The sequence below is a fragment of the Barbus barbus genome, assembly GCF_936440315.1.
Source record: "Barbus barbus genome assembly, chromosome: 3".
Lineage (NCBI taxonomy): Eukaryota > Metazoa > Chordata > Actinopteri > Cypriniformes > Cyprinidae > Barbus > Barbus barbus.
The window spans coordinates 14,141,686-14,164,106 of NC_136731.1; the positions used below are offsets into that span (position 1 = coordinate 14,141,686).

Here is a 22,421-nt window from a genome sequence, read left to right on the forward strand (position 1 = left end):
ATGCTTCCATCCATCCATCCGTGCATCCATCCATCCGTGCATCCATCCATCCATCCATCGATCCATCCATCCATCCGTGCATCCATGCATGCATCCATCCATTCATTCTCCCTCCTTTTATTCTGAATCAGCATATAACACCTGTATGGTGTACAACAAGTGTTTGATGTTGTATGGCAACCCTCGGTATGCAAATGCAAAACATTTTTAGACTTACAGATGTTCAGAAGTTGAACAGATACTTCAGATGATTCTTCAGATGTTTCGCTGTTAAACTTTGCTCAGTTAATTAACAATGCACAGATGTTTTATTGAATGTTGATTAAATATAATGTAAAATAAATTGGTTGATTTTTTAGTATAGCTCACACTGCACCAACAGATTTAGACAAATGGCAGCAGACACATTCATCAGATTTTGTCTAATCAGTGTGTTACCCCGTCAGAGTCTGTTGCTGCTGGTCAATGCTTGTTTTCACCAGTTGAACATGTTGAAACAGCATTTGTCGGGTTGTGGTTCTGGTGTTTGTTGGTGCTGTGAGAATTGTCCATTAGATTAGCTTGATTAGCCAGTAACTTGTTTAGGCCTATGTTTATAACAGTGCGTGGTAAATACAAGAACTACAGTGAAGTCTACCTCCAGGAAGGACAATATCCCAGTTTTGAGTCTACTTCAACACCTCCTCCAAATTCCTTGCAACCTGAACATGTCTTTACAAAACAACGTCCTTCCCTGGAATGTCCCTCTCCCATGTGTCTGGCCACCTCTTCCTCTTATTCCCACATTTGCTTCTATCAGTCACCTCCTCTTCTTCCCACCCACACTCATATTCAGACATGGATTCACTGCTGCAGCTCCCACAATGCCAAACAGTCAACCTCCACACATCCAAAATACTGGACCTAACTAACTAAATAACAATTTCTCTTACATCTTTTACTCTAACCATAACCAAACCTCACATACACAGACTGACAGATAGATAAGGTAGTTATTGAGGATATAGATGGATGGACGGACGGACGGACGGACGGACGGACGGACATACAGATAGACAGATAGATAGATAGATAGATAGATAGATAGATAGATAGATAGATAGATAGATAGATAGATAGATAGATAGATAGATAGATAGATAGATAGATAGATAGATAGATAGACTCATGAAGTAGAGGACAGCACAGTGCCGTGTTGCAGGCAGTCTAGCTCAGTTTCTCAGTTTTAAAAAAAAGTCAACAGCACCATCTTCTGGCTAATTGTGGTAGTTACTCAAATTTGAAATATAAAAACAATACTGTAAATGAGCTGAACAAACATAGGTACATATTTATAATATAATTATAAAAGTCCAAAACTGTAAAAACATTAAATACAATTAGGTTAATTGAGATGTGTTTATGATAACCTAGTGTAACACTGAAATCTATCTACTCTGACAAAATGGCATAGAATCATTTTTTACTCAAAATATTGCTAGTAAGTTTCAGAAATAATTACAAAGAAACGTTAAATTCTATATCTATATGTCTGTCTATATCTATATGTCTGTCTGTGTGTCTGTCTGCCTGTCTGTCTGTGTCTGTGTCTGTCTGTCTGCCTGTCTGTCTGTCTGTCTGTCTGTCTGTCTGTGTCTGTCTGTCTGTCTGCCTGTCTGTGTCTGTCTGTCTGTCTGTCTGTCTGTCTGTGTCTGTGTCTGTCTGTCTGTCTGCCTGCCTGCCTGTCTGTCTGTCTGTCTGTCTGTCTGTGTGTGTCTGTCTGTCTGCCTGTCTGTCTGTGTGTGTCTGTCTGCCTGTCTGCCTGTCTGTCTGTCTATCTGCCTGTGTCTGTCTGTCTGTCTGTCTGTCTGTCTGTCTGCCTGTCTGTCTGTCTGTCTGTGTCTGTCTGTCTGTCTGCCTGCCTGTCTGTCTGTCTGTCTGTCTGTCTGTCTGTCTGCCTGTCTGTCTGTCTGTCTGTCTGTGTCTGTCTGTCTGTCTGTCTGTGTCTGTCTGTCTGCCTGCCTGCCTGTCTGTCTGTCTGTGTCTGTCTGTCTGTCTGTCTGTCTGTGTCTGTGTCTGTCTGTCTGTCTGTCTGTCTGTCTGTCTGTCTGTCTGTGTCTGTCTGTCTGCCTGTCTGTCTGTCTGTCTGTGTCTGTCTGTCTGTCTGTCTGTCTGTCTGCCTGCCTGCCTGTCTGTCTGTCTGTGTCTGTCTGTCTGTCTGCCTGTCTGTCTGTCTGTCTGTCTGTCTGTGTCTGTGTCTGTCTGTCTGTCTGTCTCTGTCTGTCTGTCTGCCTGTCTGTCTGTCTGTGTCTGCCTGTCTGTCTGCCCTGTGTCTGTCTGTCTGTCTGTCTAAGATAACCACATCTGGCACTAAGCAACTACTCCGAAAACCTTTTAGAGGAGTCAAGCATTCATCAAAGCTGGACTTTGAACATTAAACAGCATTACAAAACTTCATATTAGGGTTTAGTTTGTTATTTCCTGCACAGATAATGAAATACTTGTAAAAATCAGTTTATGCTAAATATAAATTCAACTAAAAACTATAAAGTGAAATGCTCTGTTTTTCACATCTTCTAACTAAACAAGTGGACTGGCCTGGAGTTTTGAGGCGGAGTTTGTGTGAGTGACGTGGGTTATGTAACCTCATCTGACACAACCACGGCTTTCACTTCCCTAGCAGCATGGAGCAGAATAACTAAAGCAACCCAGACTGGATTCTTGCTATTTCCCATCAGAGTTGATCAAGAATTCCATTAAACTACATTCTCTGCACCTTTAACTTCAAAGATAAGGGGTAAGAGTTCATTTCACAGCTGTCCTGAACGTTTACCTTATGATTGCATTGGAGTTAGTCTCTGTGTACTGGTTACTGCACTTGTGTTTCATTGCCTATGCCGGTGAACAACAATGAATATGAAGAATTAATAAAGGCTACAGGCCTCTTTTGGGTCACTGGTTGTACATGGTGATCATTCATTTTAGTTTGAACCTGGGGCTGTTACTGTCCCTTTGCTCTTTTAAACATTCATACATGTACCTTAGATGGTGACCACATCAAATAATAAAATTTTTGCTGAAAATTGTACCGATAATGAGAAATTTGTTACCAGCCTGGAGATATAATAATATATGATGGTGTTTCAATCTCAATGCTGCAAAAAATACTTTTCTTACTTAAATGTTTGTCTTGTTTCAAGCCAACATATAAAAAAAAAAATTAAAAGGATTTTCAAAACAAGTAAAAATTATTGTCTTGTTTTCAGAACAAAATAAGTCAAAACTTAGGTTTTTGCTTAGAACAAGCAGAATAATCTGCAAATGGGGTAAGCAAAATAATCGGTCACACTTTATATTAGGTGGCCTTAACTACATGTACTTACATCAGAAAATAAGTACAATGTACTTATTGTGGTCATATTGTATTTTAAAACACTTTTGCTGCTGTTGAGGTGGGATACGGGTAAGGTTAAGGACAGGTTTGGTGGTATGGGTAGGTTTAAGGGTGGGTTAAGGTGTAAGGGATGGGTCAACAGAGTAATTAGAAATATAATTACAGAAATTAATTACAGATGTAATTACAAATAGGTATTTTTAAAAATATAAGTACAATGTAAAAACATGTATGTACACAATAAGTGCATTGTATCAAATGATTAATTTAAATGTAAGTACACAGTAGTTAAGGCCACCTAATATAAAGTGGGACCAAATAATCTTATTTCAAACAGAAATTAAGGCAATCATTTTTAATTGTCTTAAAAAACCTTCTTGATTTAAGAATTTTTCGATATATGAGCTGGAAACAAGACAAAACAAATCTAAGTAAGAAAAGCATTTTTTGCAGTGAGCCTTTATGCTGTTGGATCAATTCTGTGTTTCTGATCATAATGCTGTTCATCCATTTTATTTATTTATTTTCATTTTGTAAAGGGCTTTTCATTTGAGGTGCAGCGATGGTGCAGAAATATCAGTCCCCTGTGAGAGTTTACAAATACCCTTTTGAGCTCATAATGGCGGTGAGTTTTTAAAAATTGCATGCACATGAGAGAGTATGCATGCCAAATCATATTATTTAAAAGTCAGTCTATAGTTGGTTAATCCTTTTATATTTGTTTGTTTTTTCCAGTTTTGTCTTTTTAAATGATACCTGCCGCATAGTTGAAACAATTAAGAATTAATGTAGAATTACTTTTGTTTAGTGATGTTCTCAAAGTTTGTATAGTCAGCTGTAATCTGTCTCAAATTCACTAAAGAGTTGAGTTCACTAAACTTTTAGATGGGTTGTCAGCTCAAATACGGGTAAATCTTTAATCTCACAGAGCACAAGTCTCTATTGCTTTATTGCATTAATAGCATTTATGGTTTGAACTGAACCAGCATTGCATGTGCTTAGCATTATAAAATAAGATTTAGATGCTTATAAATTCTGATTAAATTTCAAATTGCAACTGTAAATGGCATATTGTTAAAATAATTAACTATAATGCTTAAGAGAACCATTATTACAATTTTTGATTTTTGGATGTATTATTAATATCTACCTATATGGTAAAATCACCGTAACATATGGTTTTGAGTGATTTTATTTCACAGTGAAGTTAATTATTTTGCAGGGTGTTCCAAATTAAAATGTCAGTTTTATTTATCAGATGTGATCATTTTAATAGTAATAATAATACAACTTTTCACTTTATTCCTGTGGTGCCTCTTATGCAAAACTAACAGTAGATCTTTGGAATATCTCAGTTGCTCATCTCCACATCACCAGCTGATCCGATAAAGCTGATAAGAGCACTTGACATCAGCACTTCAATACACTTACACTTAAATTCTTTCACAACTCTTGTGACCTGTTAATGTTATCACACCCTTTACACAATCATTAACACTTACCATCACAATTTAATGACTGTTAATTGCATTCAATGTAAAGGCAATTAGTTAAATAAGTGTGCTTTATGATGCACTTACAGTAAGTGTAACCCTAACCCTAACATAAGTACATTTTTATATGCAATTTCATTCTGCCAGATGTGCTGACGATCTTTTATAGTAAACTAAAATATACTTTAATGTGATTTCTTTAAAAAAAAATGCATGTCGTGTTTAAATACATTAGTAATTGCATATCTGCAATGAAGTTGCAGTTTAATGTATTTTAAAAAATGTTTAACTTTAAATGTAGTATTAAATAACACACTAACCCCCGGTTTCACAGACAAGGCTTAAGACTAGTCCTAGTCTAAAATGTAAATCTGAGCTGTTTCAACTGAAAGAAACTTGCACTGACTGATCTGACATGTCATTGCTTTTGTTTTATCTTAAGATGCACACTAGTAATGCTTTTTTCTAAGGCATGTTCATAAAAATTACTTAAATGCCCTAATTAAACTATGGCCTAATCCTGGTTTAGGCTAAATCCTGTCTATGAAACCAGGCCTTTAATTATAATTAAGTTTGCCTGTACTTTAGTGTGTTAGTCAACACAACAAAATAAGTGTACTTCTTTAACAAAAACTCATTTTAAAATGTATTTTAATTGAACAATATAAAAAATTGTACTTAAGTGGGTTAAGAAGCAGTCATTATTGAACTCACATCAAAATATGTACTTCTTTAAAGCATGGCAAACTAATTTTAAAATGTGCTTTAATTTAACAATATTAAAAAGTGTACTTAAGTGTGTTAAGAAACAGTCATTACTGAATTCTGTTTAAAAACAGTTAAGTGGCATGTTGTTTCATTAATATTACATTATTTGCACAAACAGTTGTTTTAAACATATCTACTTTTAAGATTTGAAGTACACTACAAGTGCACATTAAATACACTTTTCATAAGGGATATAGCCATAATTGTAATTAACATTTAAACTGTACAGTCTGTCACTGCATTAGATAATAAAATATCAAAGCAAGTGTCAATGATAAGACAATAGATATAATAGATTGTTTTATTATATGTAGAGTGCTAAAATAGCTATCAGGGCCATATAATAATCATGGTCTGAATGTCATTGTATTTTGAGTCTAGAGTGAATCTGTTGCAGAATTAATTCTGGCAGGCATCCTGAAATCTCAACGCATGATTGATCAGCTGGGTAATTAGGTTACAGTTCACATGTATAGATCCCCCCCCCCCCCCCCCCCCCCAATGACATAATTTCCCCTGGCAAAAGGACTAATCACTTATCAAAGTTATTATTATGTATTGTTTTTTCAGATTCGCTGAGTGCACAGTTTGATGTCATAGTTTAGTCAGCACGGGCCACTGCTCACACTTCACAAGAATCATTCAGTGTGCGCACTCAGCCTCTGCTGTCAATCAAACCTCCTCTGGGGTTTATGCCACAAATAAGGCTTACAGTATTATTGTGCTTATGAAACAGCTGTGGACGAGGTTTGGATTTTATAAAAGGCTTGTTGCACACAATATAAAACCCACTTCAACAAGTAATCATGTTAGTATAGGAGAAACTTCAGGGATTGTTTTAGATTTTGGGTTTGAGTAAAATTCACAATTTAAGTATTGGCATTCAGTTTAATTAGAATTTGAATTGAATTGGTCACACGTCTCATGAAAAGTTTAGATTACACTTTCCACTTTAGACATTCTACTAACTGTAAGTAACTTTGTAACTACATGTCAACTAATTCTCATTCATTTTCAACTATATGTCTACTAACTCTCAGAGTAGACTGTTGGGGTAGGTTTAGGGTTCGCAGAATAAGTTGACATATACTTGCAAAGTTTCTCATGTTGTATGTTGTGGACCCATCAAAATAAAGTGTGAAGTTATTAAGTAGACAGTCTACTAATACTCTAACACCTGCTAGTTAACATGTAGTTGCAAAGTTACTTACTGTTAGTAGAATGTCTAAAGTGGACTATCGAAATAAAGTGTTCCCAAAGTAGATTTTTATGATCACATGAAGAGGAATATACTGATTATTTTTACTGCTTGTGAATGCATATTGTTCCTCCGATGTGGACATTTTAGGATAGAAAAATACATAAAATGCTATAGAAATTTAGTTTAGCTCATCAAATAGAAATTACATTAAATTGTATTAAACACTGAAAGCAGTTGTGTATATTTCTTTGAATTTTATTCTAATTCTAATTCATTCTTAAATCCAAATTACCATCATTTTGTAAATTGTGCAGAATTGTTATTTAATTACAATTCAGTTCAGTTGCATTATAATTCTATTGAAATCAGTAATTAAATATGAATATTAAAGGGCTTTTTAGTGCAATTACTGCTGTAGCCTTTTCTGTTCCTGAAAGCAGAATATAATATATAATGCTTCATCTCTTACATAAACTCTGTTATTGTGTCCAGTCCAGAAAAATCCATCGCTTTAATGGATGATGTCTATGGACATCATCCCTTTATTGATTTAACACAAAGGTTGATATATTGCTGGCATTTTAAAGAGGCAACCATACTTTTAGAGTAAAGCACTTGTTTGTGTACCACACACAGTTTTCAGGGTTTCTGTGTATGACCTACTACACTGATCAGAATGTGCTGTAAACAACACTGCATGGAATATTGTATCCAGCTGTGCATTACACTCGACATGATCCTTCATTGCAGCGTGACAACTCTTTGTGCCAAAATGCATTACAGATGAAAATGTTTGTCAGATCACGTGACAAAAATGTAGCATACTACTATTCTATAATATATTCTGTTTCATAATGTATTCCATTTCAGTCCATTAAGGCACTCCATTTACTATTCTGAAGACATTCTATAGATCATTTACATTTTGCACGTGTGTATATAGTGTTGTTTGACTTTTAGCAGGATCTTGTTGCTATTTAATCTACGTGACTCTCTCTCTCTCCGGAATAGCAGAGAGCACATACTAAAACAAATATACTGGAAAGAGCTGGTTCACTGCTCAGCATGTTTGCACTGAAGGCTAATGCACTGACATAGATGCAATTTAAAGTGTGTAATGTGACACTAAACTAAACAGAGCACAATAGAATTGTTCTGGAGGTATGAATCCTTCCCATTTAACAATAATATGAAAACCTTTCAATACAGATCATTTGTATATGTTTTAGTATATGTTGTATGACTTCTCACAGTGAGAACCTTAAAAAGTGAGAGATTGTGGAGTAAATATTGACAGGCGTACCTGTGGTTAAGTTGTATAGTTGTATAGTATACTTGGTAATCCGGTCATGTGAGCTGCTAAGGCAACTAAAACAATAACATATCACAAGACCTGTGTTCTGTTTTCAAGAACACACATGAGCTATATGAGGGTAATTTACACAAGGTGAAATGGAAAAACCATATTTTTAAGAACACTGCACGGTCTGCAAAAATTGTCTTCATGTGTACATGTACTTTGAATTTCTTTCAGTTTTTTCCTTTCTCACACTTACATGTGTCTCATCTTTATTCTTCCATAGGCCTATGAGAGAAGATTCCCAAACTGTCCACTGATACCCATGTTTGTGAACAGTGTCATTATCAGTGACTGTCATGCTGAGGATGGGGCGACCCAAGTGATTGAGCGCAGATGTACTGTGGATGTTGATGCCCCTCGGCTTCTAAAGAGGGTATTACATCTTTTACAAGCCCAAATGCCATATTAATGCCAAATTCCATCATTTACTGTACTTAAAAATGTTGATTATTTAGACTTTAAATGGATCAAATGATCTTCATTTTGGTTCTGAAGAAGAAACTAAAGTCTTATGGGTTTGGGACAGCATGAGATGGAGTAAATGATGACAGAATTATCACTTTTGCATGAACTATCATAATAAGCCATTAAAACTTACCAATATTAGGTACTTTGTGGTGATTATGACACATGACTCTGTGTTCAGATGGCAGGAGTGGAGTACATGTATTTTATCCAGAAGAACTCTTTGAACCGAAGAGAGAGAACGCTGCACATAGAGGCCTATAATGAGTCCTTCTCCAGCAGAGTCAATGTCTATGAGCACTGCTACTACACGGTCTGAAGCCACATCCTACCTTTTCTCTCTCACTTATGGGCACGTTTATGTGTTTGCCAGTTTACGAGGGATCCTGATGTTTATGCATTCCCTCTTCAGGTTCACCCGGAGAATGAAGACTGGACCTGTTTTGAACAGTCTGCCAGCATGGACATCAAATCCTTTTTTGGGTTTGAGAGCACAGCAGAGAAGATTGCAATGAAGCAATACGCCACCAGTATCAAAAAGGTGTGTGTGCATTTTTTTTTTTTTTCGAATGAAGATAAATTGTTAGTAAAAAATATTTCACAGTTGTCACAATAGTAAAGACACAACACATAAGCACAAAAAGTAATGGTTCCCAAAATATGCTTCATTTTCTTTGAGCAATAAACATATGGAACCCCTGGACCCAGGGTGATGGAAAAACATGACATACAGTATATACATGAGGAAGAAAGAAAATCAGTGCTTTTGCATTTATCAACAGAGAATTGAGTTCACTAACTATTGCATTCACCAGGGAAAATTTGCAGAATTTGCAGGAAAATTTGCAGGAAAACTTTTCTGTGTCACGTCATTGTTCCCAAAAACTCTATAAGAATGCAATGTATTCTAAAAAACATTGCATTCTTTGAGAAACTGTATGTGGAATGTTCTTTACATCTTGCTTGCAAAAAGTTTTGCAAGAGAGTGCAAAAGTTTCTCTGAGGAATGCAACACTTTTGCTAGAGAATTGAAAAAAAAAATAATTGCAAAAACATTCTTTTTTTTTTTTACCCCATCTCATTTTGTTCCATTACCTTGACCTTTCAGGGTCTCCATACAAAACAAAAACAACGTTATCTGGAGAACTTCAACAGTTTTGTCAATAACAAGTGAATAAGCAATAATTGCAAGCAATGCAAAAGAATTGCAAAATCTTTTCCGTCACCCTGTCCTCTTTGTACAAAAAAATCTGGACAACTTGAACAGTTTAGTCAAGAACAAGTAAACATTTGGAACATTCTTTTTTATTATTTCACTGAATAAATGTTTACTTTATCTACATCTAGACAGTCAGCGACTGGCCTGCCAAATTTCTTACTGCTTTATTTTCAAGGCTCCCCTTCCTGCTTCCTGCTTCCTGCTTCCTTTATGTTTATTATCAGGATCTGTTTTGCTGTAGTGCACTAGTTGTAGCTGGCTTGCGTGTAAGAATGTGTTTTCATGCGTTTGTGTACCTAAAGCCAATGTTTGCTTGTTTCATTTGTGTATCACTCTCTATTTGTCTCTCTCTCTCTCTCTCCATAGGGAAAAGAGATTATTGAATTTCACCTCAAGCAGCTGGAGGAGGAGGGCATTACCCACGTGCCCCGCTGGGCACCTCCTCCTGCCCCCACCCCATCTCACGCCAGAGCTATCCCAGCATGCAGCAGCAGAGCTCACCCCGGCTCCACAGACGTCCTGCCAGGCTCTCCGGATGGTGAGATGAATCATAGTGCTCACTAGCATGTGCTCAAGAATATAATAATGTGGAGGAGGGATGAAAAGATATTGTGCATCAACAAAATCTAGTGAGCTGCCTTGCTGTCTACTGCCTTTCAAAGTAGGCTACTTTCAAAGGCAGTGTCCCAACTGCACCCTGAAAGAAACCGTACCAGGTTACGTATGTAACCCAGGTTCCCTGAAGGGAACGAGAGCTACGTCCGAAGACGCTATGGGAACGCTATCAGCGTAACCGGCGCTCTGAATATTTTATACAACAGTCTAATGGATGGGCGAGGCGTCACGGGCGGGGTGACGTCACGACCAGGAAGTTATATAAGCACGTGCGGCGGAGCCGGCATCAGCTTCAAGTCATGAAGCAAGCGCTGGCAGGGATGCCGGAAGTGTGGCTCGGGACGTAGCTCTCGTTCCCTTCAGGGAACCTGGGTTACATACGTAACCTGGTACGTTCCCTTCCAGGAACTTCGAGCTACGTCCGAAGACGCTATGGGAACGCAATACCAACGCCGCCAGACTGACAAGTCCCTGCCTAGTGTCAGGCTGAAAGGACGGAGGAGCCTGGAGTGGCTCTGATGTCGAGGTTGTAAAACCTGGCGAATGTCAGGGGCGTGGACCACCCAGCAGCGTTGCAGATGTCTTGCATGGAGACACCTGCCCAGAAGGCCTTGGAGGCCGCCACACCTCGGGTCGAGTGCGCTCTGACTCCCAGCGGCGGGGGAAGGTCAGAGGTCTCGTACGCCAGATTGATGGCATCCACTATCCACCTGCTAAGAGTGGGCTTCGAAGCTGGAAGACCCCTCTTAGGCGGACCAAAGCACACGAGCAATTGGTCCGTCTTTCTCCACAGGGCAGCTCTGTGGATGTATGCGTCCAGTGCTCGCACTGGACACACACAGTTGTGCCTTTCCTGGTCGGGCTCCCTCAAGGGAGGAGGACAGAAGGCCTGGAGTACGACCGGCTGTGGTACGACCGTCAGAACCTTCGGTATGTACCCCGCACGGGGGTAGAGGAAGACTTTCGCCGAACCGGGCGCAAAGTCGATATGCGAAGGGGCCACAGATAGGGCCTGGAGGTCACTCACCCTCCTCAGAGAGGTGATAGCCAGCAGGAAGACGGTCTTGATCGTGAGGAGTCTATCAGTTATCTCCCCGAGAGGCTCAAAGGGTGCTCTGCCCATAGCCTCTAGTACCACCGCCAGGTCCCACGTGGGGACACGGGGCCGTACAGGCGGCCTCAGCCTCAGCGCACCGCGGAGGAAACGCGTAACCAGGGGGTGTCTGCCCACTGACTGGCCACTGATAAGGGCGTGGTACGACGAGATAGCTGCCACGTAGACCTTAATAGTGGAGTGGGTTAACCCTGCGGAGAAGCGGGCCTGCAGGAACTCCAGAACTGCGCGGATCGGGCAGTTGACTGGGTCGAGCTGGCGGTCTCCGCACCATGAAGTGAAGAGTTTCCACTTCAAGGCGTACAGTTTCCTCGTAGAGGGAGCTCTGGATTGGAGGATGGTCTCGACAACCTCGGTTGACAGACCGGAAGCTATGAGTTGTGCCCCCTCAGGGGCCACACCCACAGCCTCCAGCACTCCGGGCGGGGGTGCACAAGGGTGCCCCCGGCCTGTGAGAGGAGATCGCTCCTGATCGGTACCGGCCACGGGGTCCCGTCGAGGAGGGAAATCAGATCCGAGAACCATACTCGGCCCGGCCAGAACGGCGCTACTAACAGTAGGCTTACCGCGTCCCGGCGCACTCTCGCCAAAACTCCCGGGAGCAGAGCGATCGGGGGGAAGGCGTACAGACGAAGCCTCGGCCAGGTCTGTACCATAGCATCCAGTCCCAGAGGCGCTGGAGGAGCTAGAGAGAACCAAAGGGGACATTGCGCAGACTCTCGAGTCGCAAAGAGGTCCACCTGTGCTTGGCCAAAGACCTTCCAAATCTGCTTCACCACCTGGGGGTGAAGCATCCATTCCCCGGGCCTCGGCCCCTGTCTCGACAGGACGTCTGCTCCGACGTTGAGATACCCAGGAATGTGCAGAGCTCTCAATGATAGGAGCTTGCCCTGGGACCACACAAGGATCTGGTGTGCTAGCTTGTACAAGGGGCGCGACCGCAGACCTCCTTGGTGGTTGATGTAAGAGACCACTGCCGTGCTGTCGGTGCGGACCAGCACGTGGCGATCTCTCAAGTCTGGGAGGAAGTGCTTGAGAGCACGGAACACAGCTAGGATCTCTAGCCAGTTGATATGCCACGTCAGGTGGCGACCACTCCACAGACCGCGGGCAGGGTGGCCACTCATGACCGCACCCCAACCGGTGAGGGAGGCGTCCGTCGCTAGCGAGACGCGGCGACAAGGAGCTCCCAGCGCCGGGCCCTGGGACAAGAACCAGGGTTTCCTCCACATGTCTAAGGCACGGATACAGCGCCGTGATACCTTGACAGCGCGGAGCGAGTTTCCCCTCAGGGAGACCCCCCTGGTCTTGAGCCACCACTGTAGGGGCCTCATGTACAGCAGGCCAGAAGGAATCACGCTGGACGCAGCTGCCATGAGCCCAAGCAGCCTCTGAAACTGCTTGACAGTGAATGGCTGGCCTTCTCGCACTCTCCTGACTGCCGTGAGGATCGACTCGATCCGAGCAGGGGTCAAACGAGCCTGCATCGTGGTCGAATCCCACACCACGCCTAGATAAGTGGTTCTCTGAGCTGGAGAAAGCACACTCTTCTTGGCGTTTAGTCTTAACCCCAAATCTTTCATGTGGGCAAGAACGACATCTCGATGCCGAACTGCCAACTGCTCTGATTGAGCAAGAATCAACCAATCGTCGATATAATTTAGTATGCGGATGCCTTGCAGTCGCAACGGGACCAGTGCCGCATCCACACACTTGGTGAAAGTGCGGGGTGAGAGTGCTAGGCCGAAGGGAAGAACCCGATACTGGTACGCTTTGCCCCCGAAAGCGAACCTCAGGAACTTCCTGTGAGAGGGAATGATGGACACATGGAAATAGGCGTCTTTGAGGTCTATCGTGACAAACCAGTCCTCGGACCTGATTTGGGACACGATCTGCTTGACCGTCAACATCTTGAACTTCAGCAGTCTGACTGAGAGGTTCAAGAGACGCAAGTCCAGTATGGGCCTGAGCCCTCCATCCCTCTTCGGAACAATGAAGTACCGGCTGTAGAAGCCGGTGTGCACTTCGTGAAGTGGAACCAACTCTATGGCTTCCTTTTCCAGCAAAGTGTTGACTTCCTGTTCCAGGACCAGAGCCTGCTCGGGGCGGACCGTAGTCACGCAGACCCCGTTGAACCGCGGGGGCGGCCCATCGAACTGGATGGAATAGCCAGCCTCTACCGTGCGCAGGACCCAGAGAGACACGTTCGGCAGCCGTTGCCAGGCCGCCAAACGATCTACTAAGGGAATCAGTCTCTCAAAACTGACCTCTGGTGTTAGAGAAGCGGCCAGACCGCTGTCTTGCTGGAGCGTACCGGCAGGGGACGCGTAGTCTGGCGGCTGGGGCGAGTCTCTCAGGCCCGCTGAGATCACAGGCGGTAGAACCTGAGGATAGTACTCGCTGGGACCTGCTGTGCCCTGGAACTGCAGGGTTGGCAGACAGATCCCCGGAGGGCACCGAGGGGAGACGGTCACCGTGAGCTGCGGTGTGAGTCGCTCCACCCCAGTAGGGGTCACCCTCCGAAGTCCTGGGACTTGCCCATCAGGACTTCCTTGCCGCGGACCTCTTGGCCGCCAAGACATCCCTCAGGTCTGTCTTGGGTTTTGAGGCCCCCGGCGCGGAGCGCCGCTGCCCTCGGCTCCGCCTCGGGGGAGCACGAGAGGCGACGCTCTCCTTCTGCGCAGCCCTGTGCGAGGAACTAGTATGCGGAGGAGGCTGCTCCCGCCCAGCAGCCTCCAGAGTTAGAGAGCGGCGGGGGAGGAACCGCCGAAACGCCTCCGCTTGCCTACGGGCCTCCTGAAACCTGTCGACGACGGTACCCACGGCGTCGCCGAACAGGCCAGAAGGCTGAAGCGGGGCGTCCAGGAGGCAGACCCTGTCCTTCTCCTTAATGTCGGACAGGGTCAGCCACAAATGCCTCTCCGTTGCCACCATAGCTGCCATGGAGCGGCCGATAGCACGGGCCGACTCCTTGGTGGCGCGGAGAGCCAAATCGGCGGTTCTCCTGAGCTCTGAGATATCCTCAGCTCTGACATCCCCCAGCTCATCTAAATCCTTCAGCAGTTCGGCCTGGTACGCCTGCAACACCGCCATCGTGTGCAGACACGCACCAGCCTGTCCTGCTGCCGCATACCCCTTGCCCACCAGGGATGATGTGGTGCGCAGAGGCCTGGTGGGCAGGGTAGGAGCCTTCAAGGACGATGCTGTGGAAGGAGACAGATAGCCCGCCAGCGTCTGCTCAATCCGGGGCATCGCCCTATATCCACGCCTGTCCAATTCCCGTACATTACCGTAGTAATCTGCCGCGGGAATGAAAGGGCGGGATGTATATGGTTTCACCCACGATCTCGACACCTCGGTGTGGAGATCGGGGAAAAACGGAAGGCTCCTGCGAGGAGGTGGCGGCCGCGAGCGCAGGAAACGCTCGTCCAGCAGGCTGGACCGCGGCACAGTTGTTCTCTCGGGGGGCCAACTGATGTCAAGCTTGGCCACTGCCCGAGTTGCCACCTCCAAAAGCTCCTCGTATTGGGGCGAGAGAGGCGGCGTAACCTCTTCAACGCTCGTCACATCAATCTCCTCGGAGGAAGATAGACGAAGCGCTGAGTCCTCATCTCGGGGGGAAGTAACCGCTTCCCCGAGAGACGGGACACCAGATCTGGCGGATACGGGAGGAGATAGAGACATGCCCGTCTCACTCCCGCCAGCCAGATCAGCCTGCGAGCCCCACGAGTGTAGCAGCCGCTCTGCCTCGGCAGCAGCGGGGCCAGCACCGCGTGGGAGGCTCGCGAAGGCTCCCTTCTCGAAGAGAGCCTTCCGGGTGCGGAGTGTGCGCAGCGGGAGCCGCTCACAGTGCAGGCAACCAGCTCCCTCGAGAGCTGATGCCGCATGCTCCGCACCCAAACAGACCACGCACAGGCTGTGTGTGTCTCCACTCGTGATGTAACGAGGGCAGGGACTGACACACAACCTGAAACGCGATCTGGGATCGCCCCTAGTCTTTGCCTAGCTTTAGGCATTTTTCCCTGGCTTTCCAAGACAGACAACACCAAATAAGACTCACAAGACAAAGAATCAGACTGACAATACACAGAGCGCTTGCTGAATGACAGAAAGCTGATGCCCGCTCCGCCGCACGTGCTTATATAACTTCCTGGTCGTGACGTCACCCCGCCCGTGACGCCTCGCCCATCCATTAGACTGTTGTATAAAATATTCAGAGCGCCGGTTACGCTGATAGCGTTCCCATAGCGTCTTCGGACGTAGCTCGAAGTTCCTGGAAGGGAACTCTTATTATTGTGACTTATTTGCAGCTCTACACAGTAATCCTCACACAAACCACACAGGGTAATAAAATCACTATTGATTTCAAAACAGATTTGTGTTAGCATGTTGCTAAGCTAATTCCATTATACACATAAGCATAAAAAATAGGATCTATGTTTTGTAACAGAGTCAATGATCTCTGACACATTTCTCAACTGTGTTGGTTGTGTGTTGTTCACAGATAAGTTAGATGCAGACTACATCTCCCGTTATCTGGGAAAGCTGACCCCTTTCCAAGAGAGCTGTCTCATTCGCCTACGACAGTGGCTGCAGGAAACACACAAAGGCAAGGTAAGTGCAATATCTAAAATGAAATGGAAAGAAATTAATATTTTTTTATTCAGCAAGGATGCATTAAATTTATCTAAAGTTACACAATATTTCTATTTTATACTGTTTTAAAACTTAAGGAGCACAACTATTTTCAACATTTATAATAATAAGTGTTTCAAAAACACAAATTATCAAACAGATAGAGGGTTTTAATGGATATATTACTTAATTATATTTAGATCCCTAAAGACCAGCATGTGCTGCGTTTCCTGCGTTCACGGGACTTTAATCTGGAAAAGGCCAAAGAGGCTTTGTGCCAGACGCTCACATGGAGGAAGCAGCATCAGATAGACTTCCTGTTGGACACATGGCAGTGTCCACAGCTACTGCAGGACTACTACACAGGAGGCTGGCACCACCATGATAAAGGTCTGTTTTTACTATATGTTTAAATTGACTTTAAACATGGCCGTGTGTGACATAGAACTAATGGAGAGCCTCTTAATCCAGGATCTGTGTTAGCCCTGTGCTTTGAATAGTCTGAAACTGATCAAAAATTTATCTGAGTGAGGTGTTTTCAACAATGATTAATATTAAAGAAGCAGAAATCTGTGCGCTTGCTTTTGTGTGTATTTTGTAGATGGACGTCCTCTTTATATCCTTCGACTTGGACAAATGGACACCAAAGGTTTAGTGCGGGTGCTGGGAGAAGAGAGCCTTCTGAGACATGTAAGAGTTTGACTAATTCCATATCGCTCTTCACAATACACATAGTTTCAAAGCAGCTTTACAGAAAGTCACACTGTTATGTTTGTAAGGCCTTAGTGCTTTACCATAGTGCAAGCTTTAGTTCAGGGCGATACGACAATATATAACAACATACAAGTAATCCTCCGAATCTAGATCCAGCTAGTGTTGTCCAACATATCAGTGCCACATATTCTGAGATTTAGAGCTGCTTTACAGCAGAATTGATGGTAACACTTTAGTATAGGGACTGATTCTCACTATTAACTAGTTGTTTATTAGCATGCCTATTATTAACATATTGGCTGTTCATTAATACTTATAAAGCACATATTCTACATGACCATATCCCATATCCCTAATCCTACCCAATATCTAAACTTAACAACTACCTTACTAACTATTAATAAGCAGCAAATTATGAGCTTATTGAGGCAAAAGCTGTAGTTAATGGTTTGTTAATAGAGAGAATTGGACCTTAATATAAAGTGTAACTGAATTGTTCTGTTTGTGACGTTGAATTGTTATTTTCTTGTTTATCACTGTAACGCTACTTTGAAACAATCTTTTTTGTATAAAGCACTTTAGAAATAAAGGCAGTAACTACACCAATGAAGCGAGTTAACATCTGGCTGAATAAAATGATTATATTCACTGAACCCCCTTCACCTTTGGTTCAACCTTCAGGTGCTGTCCATCAATGAGGAAGGTCTCAGACACTGTGAAGAGAACACCAAAATATTTGGAAAACCAATCAGGTACTTATATCAATTACATGTCCAAACCAGTCGTGTATGTACCGTTGGTATAAAGAATGGGATCAAAATGAATTTTATGACTTTGGTTCCAATCCCAACTCCACTTATCAAACTTCTAAATGGAACTGATGTGAATAAGAATCAGTTCTTGGTGGTCACACATATTATGTGTTTTATGTGAGATCTCTACTCTGATAAGTAATAATTGCGTCTGTGTTTGTGTTCTGTAGTTGTTGGACGTGTCTGGTGGATCTTGAGGGGTTAAACATGAGGCATCTGTGGAGACCAGGAATCAAAGCCTTGCTGAGGACGATAGAGCTTGTAGGAGCCAACTACCCTGAAACACTGGGCTGTCTCCTCATACTGAGAGCACCCAGAGTGTTTCCTGTGCTCTGGACTTTGGTAAACACACACACACAAACATAGGATTTCACATAAAAGAATGTTAACAAATAGTTCACGATATTGGGAAAGACTGAGATAAGCACACACTCAGTCTTCATTTAATGGTTGTAAATTGTTCAATCTACACATTGACCCATCAGAGTTAAATGCCATGTTAGCGTGGTGCATTTCTTAATTGCCAGGCTTCTGTAAATGTCATGCTTGCCTGGGCCTTTGTTAGCAGTGCTAATGAAAAATAACCCGCTGATTTCTGTTGCACCCTGTTCTGCGGTCAGGTGAGTCCATTCATCGACGAAAACACACGGAAGAAGTTTCTCATCTACGCTGGGAATGACTACCAGGGGCCTGGAGGTCTGGTGGACTACATCAACAGAGACTTCATCCCTGACTACTTAGGAGGAGACGCTCTGGTGAGTCTGTTGGTGAGATCTGACATGTTTAAACTCTTTGATACCAGTGGGGTCACCAAGCTGGAGCGTCAGGCAGATCTGTGCATTGTTTGTTTAAAGTGATTGGACATATCACGTGCCTTTCTTAGACCAGCAAGTCATTCTCAAACAACTGCTTGCATAATTATATTTTAATATTGTTTTATGTGTGCATATTTATCATGGAAACTACAGAGCAGTTTGTGTCAAACAGACACGCCTCTAATGCATTTCAGTCGGTTAAAAAAAAAAAGAGTACTTATTATGCAAATTATATATTTTAAAAGAATATACTTCCAGGACACATGTAGCTGTGTATTTATTCAGACAGACATGAAAACAATCTAATGTCGCTCTAATCTAACGGTGTTTCTCTTGTTTAATTCAGTGTGATGTTCCCGAGGGTGGTCTGGTTCCCAAGTCTCTGTACCGTACGGCTGAGGAGCTGGAAAACGAGGAGGTTAAACTGTGGAGTGAAAGCATCTACAAGAGCGCGAGTGTGCTGAAGGGAGCTCCACATGAGGTACAGCTCATCCACAGACAACACTCAACAACACACAGCTGTCCAAAGCTCATTACACACACTGTATGTTGATGACTGGCGCCATCTGTTGGTTATAAGAAGATATGCAGCGTGAAAGTCAAATACTGTTAGCCTAGTTCTGCTTAGTCGTTTAGTTAGTGTATGATGGCCATTTAAACAAGTATCTGTGGCACTTCAAATACTGAATAATAATAGATCTAGTGTTCCTCATGTAACTTCTCATTTGAAATATAGTTTTGCATCCTGTTTGAAAATAAATTGTGTGTAATGAATTATGAAATAAAGATAAATCACTTTATTCATTTCCAGGTGCTGATAGAGATTACAGAAGTATCGTCTGTCATTACGTGGGACTTTGATGTGTGTAAAGGCGACGTGATCTTCAATATCTATCACTCTAGAAGAGCTCCTCAGCCAGTTAAAAGAGACGGTCTGAGCGCACACAACCTCGCCTGTCCCGCCGGAAACAACGTTCAGCTCATCGACAGAGCCTGGATGCTCGGACAAGACTACAGCATGGTGGAGACGGCCCTGACCTGCCGAGAGGGAGAGAGCGTACAGGTGAGGGAGTCATGCATGCATAGAGCATATTTTACTACAAAACACGCTGATCAGAAGATGAGACACACTTCTTTCTGCTCTGATCCACATCTGTCCCATCAGGGATCTCATGTGACGCGCTGGCCTGGATTCTACATCCTGCAGTGGCGTCTTTACAGCAGCCCATCATGCACTTCATCCAGTCGGCCGCGTGTAGATGATGTTCTGGCCTCTCTGCAGGTCTCCTCATACAAATGCAGAGTTATGTATTTCACAGAGGTGCTGCACTCCACTGACTTCAGGTCTGTATGATTACATGCAAAGTGCTTAGCATTAAAAAATACAAATGAAACATGGTAAACTTAAAAAGCACACCATCTGAATGTTGTTACTAAATTAAAAAATACCATCTGGACATCCAAATGCTTTCTGTGAAGGTGTGTGTGGTTGTGTTTGTATCAGGGGCTCCATGAGCAGCCTGGAGTCGAGTCACAGCGGTTTCTCTCTGCTCACCACCTCCTCCAACCAATCACAGACAGAGTCAACCATCTCAAGATAGCACCTTCATCCAGACGAAAAACAAGACTCTTCTGTGACTTTAGCTCTGCAGGAAATGATGAATGATCATGTGACACAGTGAAACAGAGGCTCACATCAAACCTCCTGTATGAGTGCTGAACTTTTTCATCATAAACTGCAGGCTTTCTGTAAATTATATGCAAGTTTTCTGTATATTGATACAAATACATTTGTAAATGTTGTTAAAAATAACAAATAAACAAAAAACTTTAATTTCAAGAGCCAAGTGTGACCCAAAAATTAAGTTTCTCAGTTTAATTCATTTTAATGGTATAAATAACAAAAAAACATTGTATAAATATTGCATAGTATCATAACATCTAAAAATTCTAAACAATAATCAGAAAATATTGAACAAAAGTATATTATGATTTTCCTGAAGAAAAGCAAAAACGTTCATTTCAAGAACCAAGTGTGACCCAAAAATGACGTTTCTCAGTTTAATTCATTTTAATGGAAAAATAGTTCATAAAAACTGCATAAATATGGCATAGTATCATAAAATCTCCTCAAAATTCAAAATAATAATCAGAAAATATTGAGTATATTATGATTTTCATGAAAAAAAGCAAACTCTTTCATTTCAAGAACCAAGTGTGACGCAAAAATGAAGTTTCTCAGTTTAATTAATTTTAATGGAAAAAATAACTCAAATGGACTCAAATATGAAGAGGCTCAGAGGGTTAATAATGTTTGTGCTTCAGGGGTCAAAAGAAATTCAAAGACAGTCTAAAGTTCAATTACATAAACACTCTTTTAATATTATGTACAGCGTAAATATGACATTATTTCACACAAACAACAGTATTTGAGGAACATCTTCCTCATGATCTGAAACAGGAAACTGATGAAATTCAACTTCCTGAGGATTGCTGAGATTCATTTATTTAGGAGGAGGAGTAGGAGAAGGAGAAGAAGGATGAGGAGAAGAAGAAGTGTGTGTTTAATGTTAAATGTGACACAGAGTCACTGAAGAGTTGTAATCAAGTCTAAACCCAGCGTGTAGAGGTTGAGTGAATGTGTGTAAGTGTGTGAGTGTGTGTGTGTCAGAGACGCTGTAGAAGGACAGAGAGCCGCTCGACTCGTTCAGAAATACTGCTACTCTCTTACAGGAGACACCAGCAACAGCTGAGATAACGGTGTAGTTATTATTGTGACGAGCAGTGAATCTGTGATTAGAGCAGCTCAGACTCCAGGAGTGAACATTAGATCCAAACACACAGTCAAGACTCACTCCTTTCCTCTTGATTCCTTTATAAGACACTGATATATAAACATCTCCGCTCCACTCAGTCTCCCAGTAACAGCGTCCAGTCAGTCTCTCTGAACACAGAACCTGAGGTTGATGATCAAATCTGTCGGGATGATCAGGATATGACTGTCGCTGATCCACACACATCACCTTCCTGTTCTCCTCAGACAGAACGAGGTGTTTGTGTACTGAGTTTGGATCCAGAGTGAGATCACAGCCGTCTGAACACAACACACACATACATTACACACTAAACTACTAACAACTAAACTCTGTGTGTGTGTGTGTGTGTGTGTGTGTGAGACTTACATTTGCGTAGTTTTGTTGTGATCATAAACTCTCCTCCATGATCCACACTAGAAAACACACACACACACACACAGAACAGCTGCATTAATGTTTGTGCAAATATGGTACACAAGGATTAACATTAAATAGGTTTAAGAAAAAAAACATTGTGTGATGAGAAGAAACACCCCAAGGACTCTTCAAGCTCCAGCTGTCAACATTCAAACTTAAACTCCCAGAATCCCTTGAGACTCGATCAACCTTCCCTTCTGTGTAATATTTCTAACCCATTCAAACTCATTTAATCTTCCACTTAAAGTCAAAACACACATTTAATCTTCCACTTAAAGTCAAAACACAGTCAAAACACACATGTGAGAATGCTGTTCATAGATTTCAGTTCTGCATTTAATACAGTAATCCCCTCCAAGCTGATCTCCAAGCTCAGCCAGCTTGGAATCAGCACACCCATCTGCAATTGGATTCTAGATTTTCTGACTAACAGACCTCAGTCCGTTAAGTTAGATAACCTCTCCTCCTCCATCATCACCCTGAACACCGGCGTGCCACAGGGCTGCGTACTGAGCCCTCTCCTGTACTCCCTCTTCACCCATGACTGTGTTCCTGTTTATGGCTCCAACACCATAATTAAATTTGCAGATGACACCACGGTGGT

The 22,421-nt window shown here is 42.7% G+C and overlaps 2 protein-coding genes across 2 annotated transcripts in view; one reads left to right on the forward strand and one right to left on the reverse strand.

The window, feature by feature from the left end:
• Positions 1-2,612: 2,612 nt before the first annotated feature.
• LOC306846353 (SEC14-like protein 1) lies at positions 2,613-20,626 on the forward strand. Its single transcript, XM_079379672.1, has 17 exons — positions 2,613-2,776; positions 3,913-3,998; positions 8,419-8,568; positions 8,842-8,973; positions 9,073-9,201; positions 10,246-10,417; positions 16,113-16,222; positions 16,444-16,633; positions 16,845-16,933; positions 17,639-17,709; positions 17,940-18,111; positions 18,390-18,524; positions 18,931-19,065; positions 19,396-19,647; positions 19,750-19,928; positions 20,089-20,431; positions 20,612-20,626. The coding sequence occupies exons 2-16, from the start codon at positions 3,936-3,938 to the stop codon at positions 20,183-20,185; spliced, it is 2,076 nt and encodes a 691-aa protein (XP_079235798.1). The 5' UTR covers positions 2,613-2,776; positions 3,913-3,935; the 3' UTR covers positions 20,186-20,431; positions 20,612-20,626.
• Positions 20,448-22,421, reverse strand: part of LOC306846321 (protein NLRC3-like) — a 325,863-nt gene continuing 323,889 nt past the window's right edge. The window contains exon 11 of the transcript XR_013782056.1: positions 20,448-20,680. The gene's annotated coding sequence lies outside the window, so the exon portion shown is untranslated. The remainder of the gene's footprint in view (positions 20,681-22,421) is intronic.

Bases quoted from the DNA above. Each gene is read 5' to 3' on its own strand.
- LOC306846353 (XM_079379672.1), top strand. From the start codon at position 3,936: ATGGTGCAGAAATATCAGTCCCCTGTGAGAGTTTACAAATACCCTTTT. The intron at 8,569-8,841 runs GTATTACATCTT...CTCTGTGTTCAG, and splicing joins CCCCTCGGCTTCTAAAGAGG to ATGGCAGGAGTGGAGTACAT. The intron at 19,648-19,749 runs GTGAGGGAGTCA...CTGTCCCATCAG, and splicing joins GAGAGGGAGAGAGCGTACAG to GGATCTCATGTGACGCGCTG.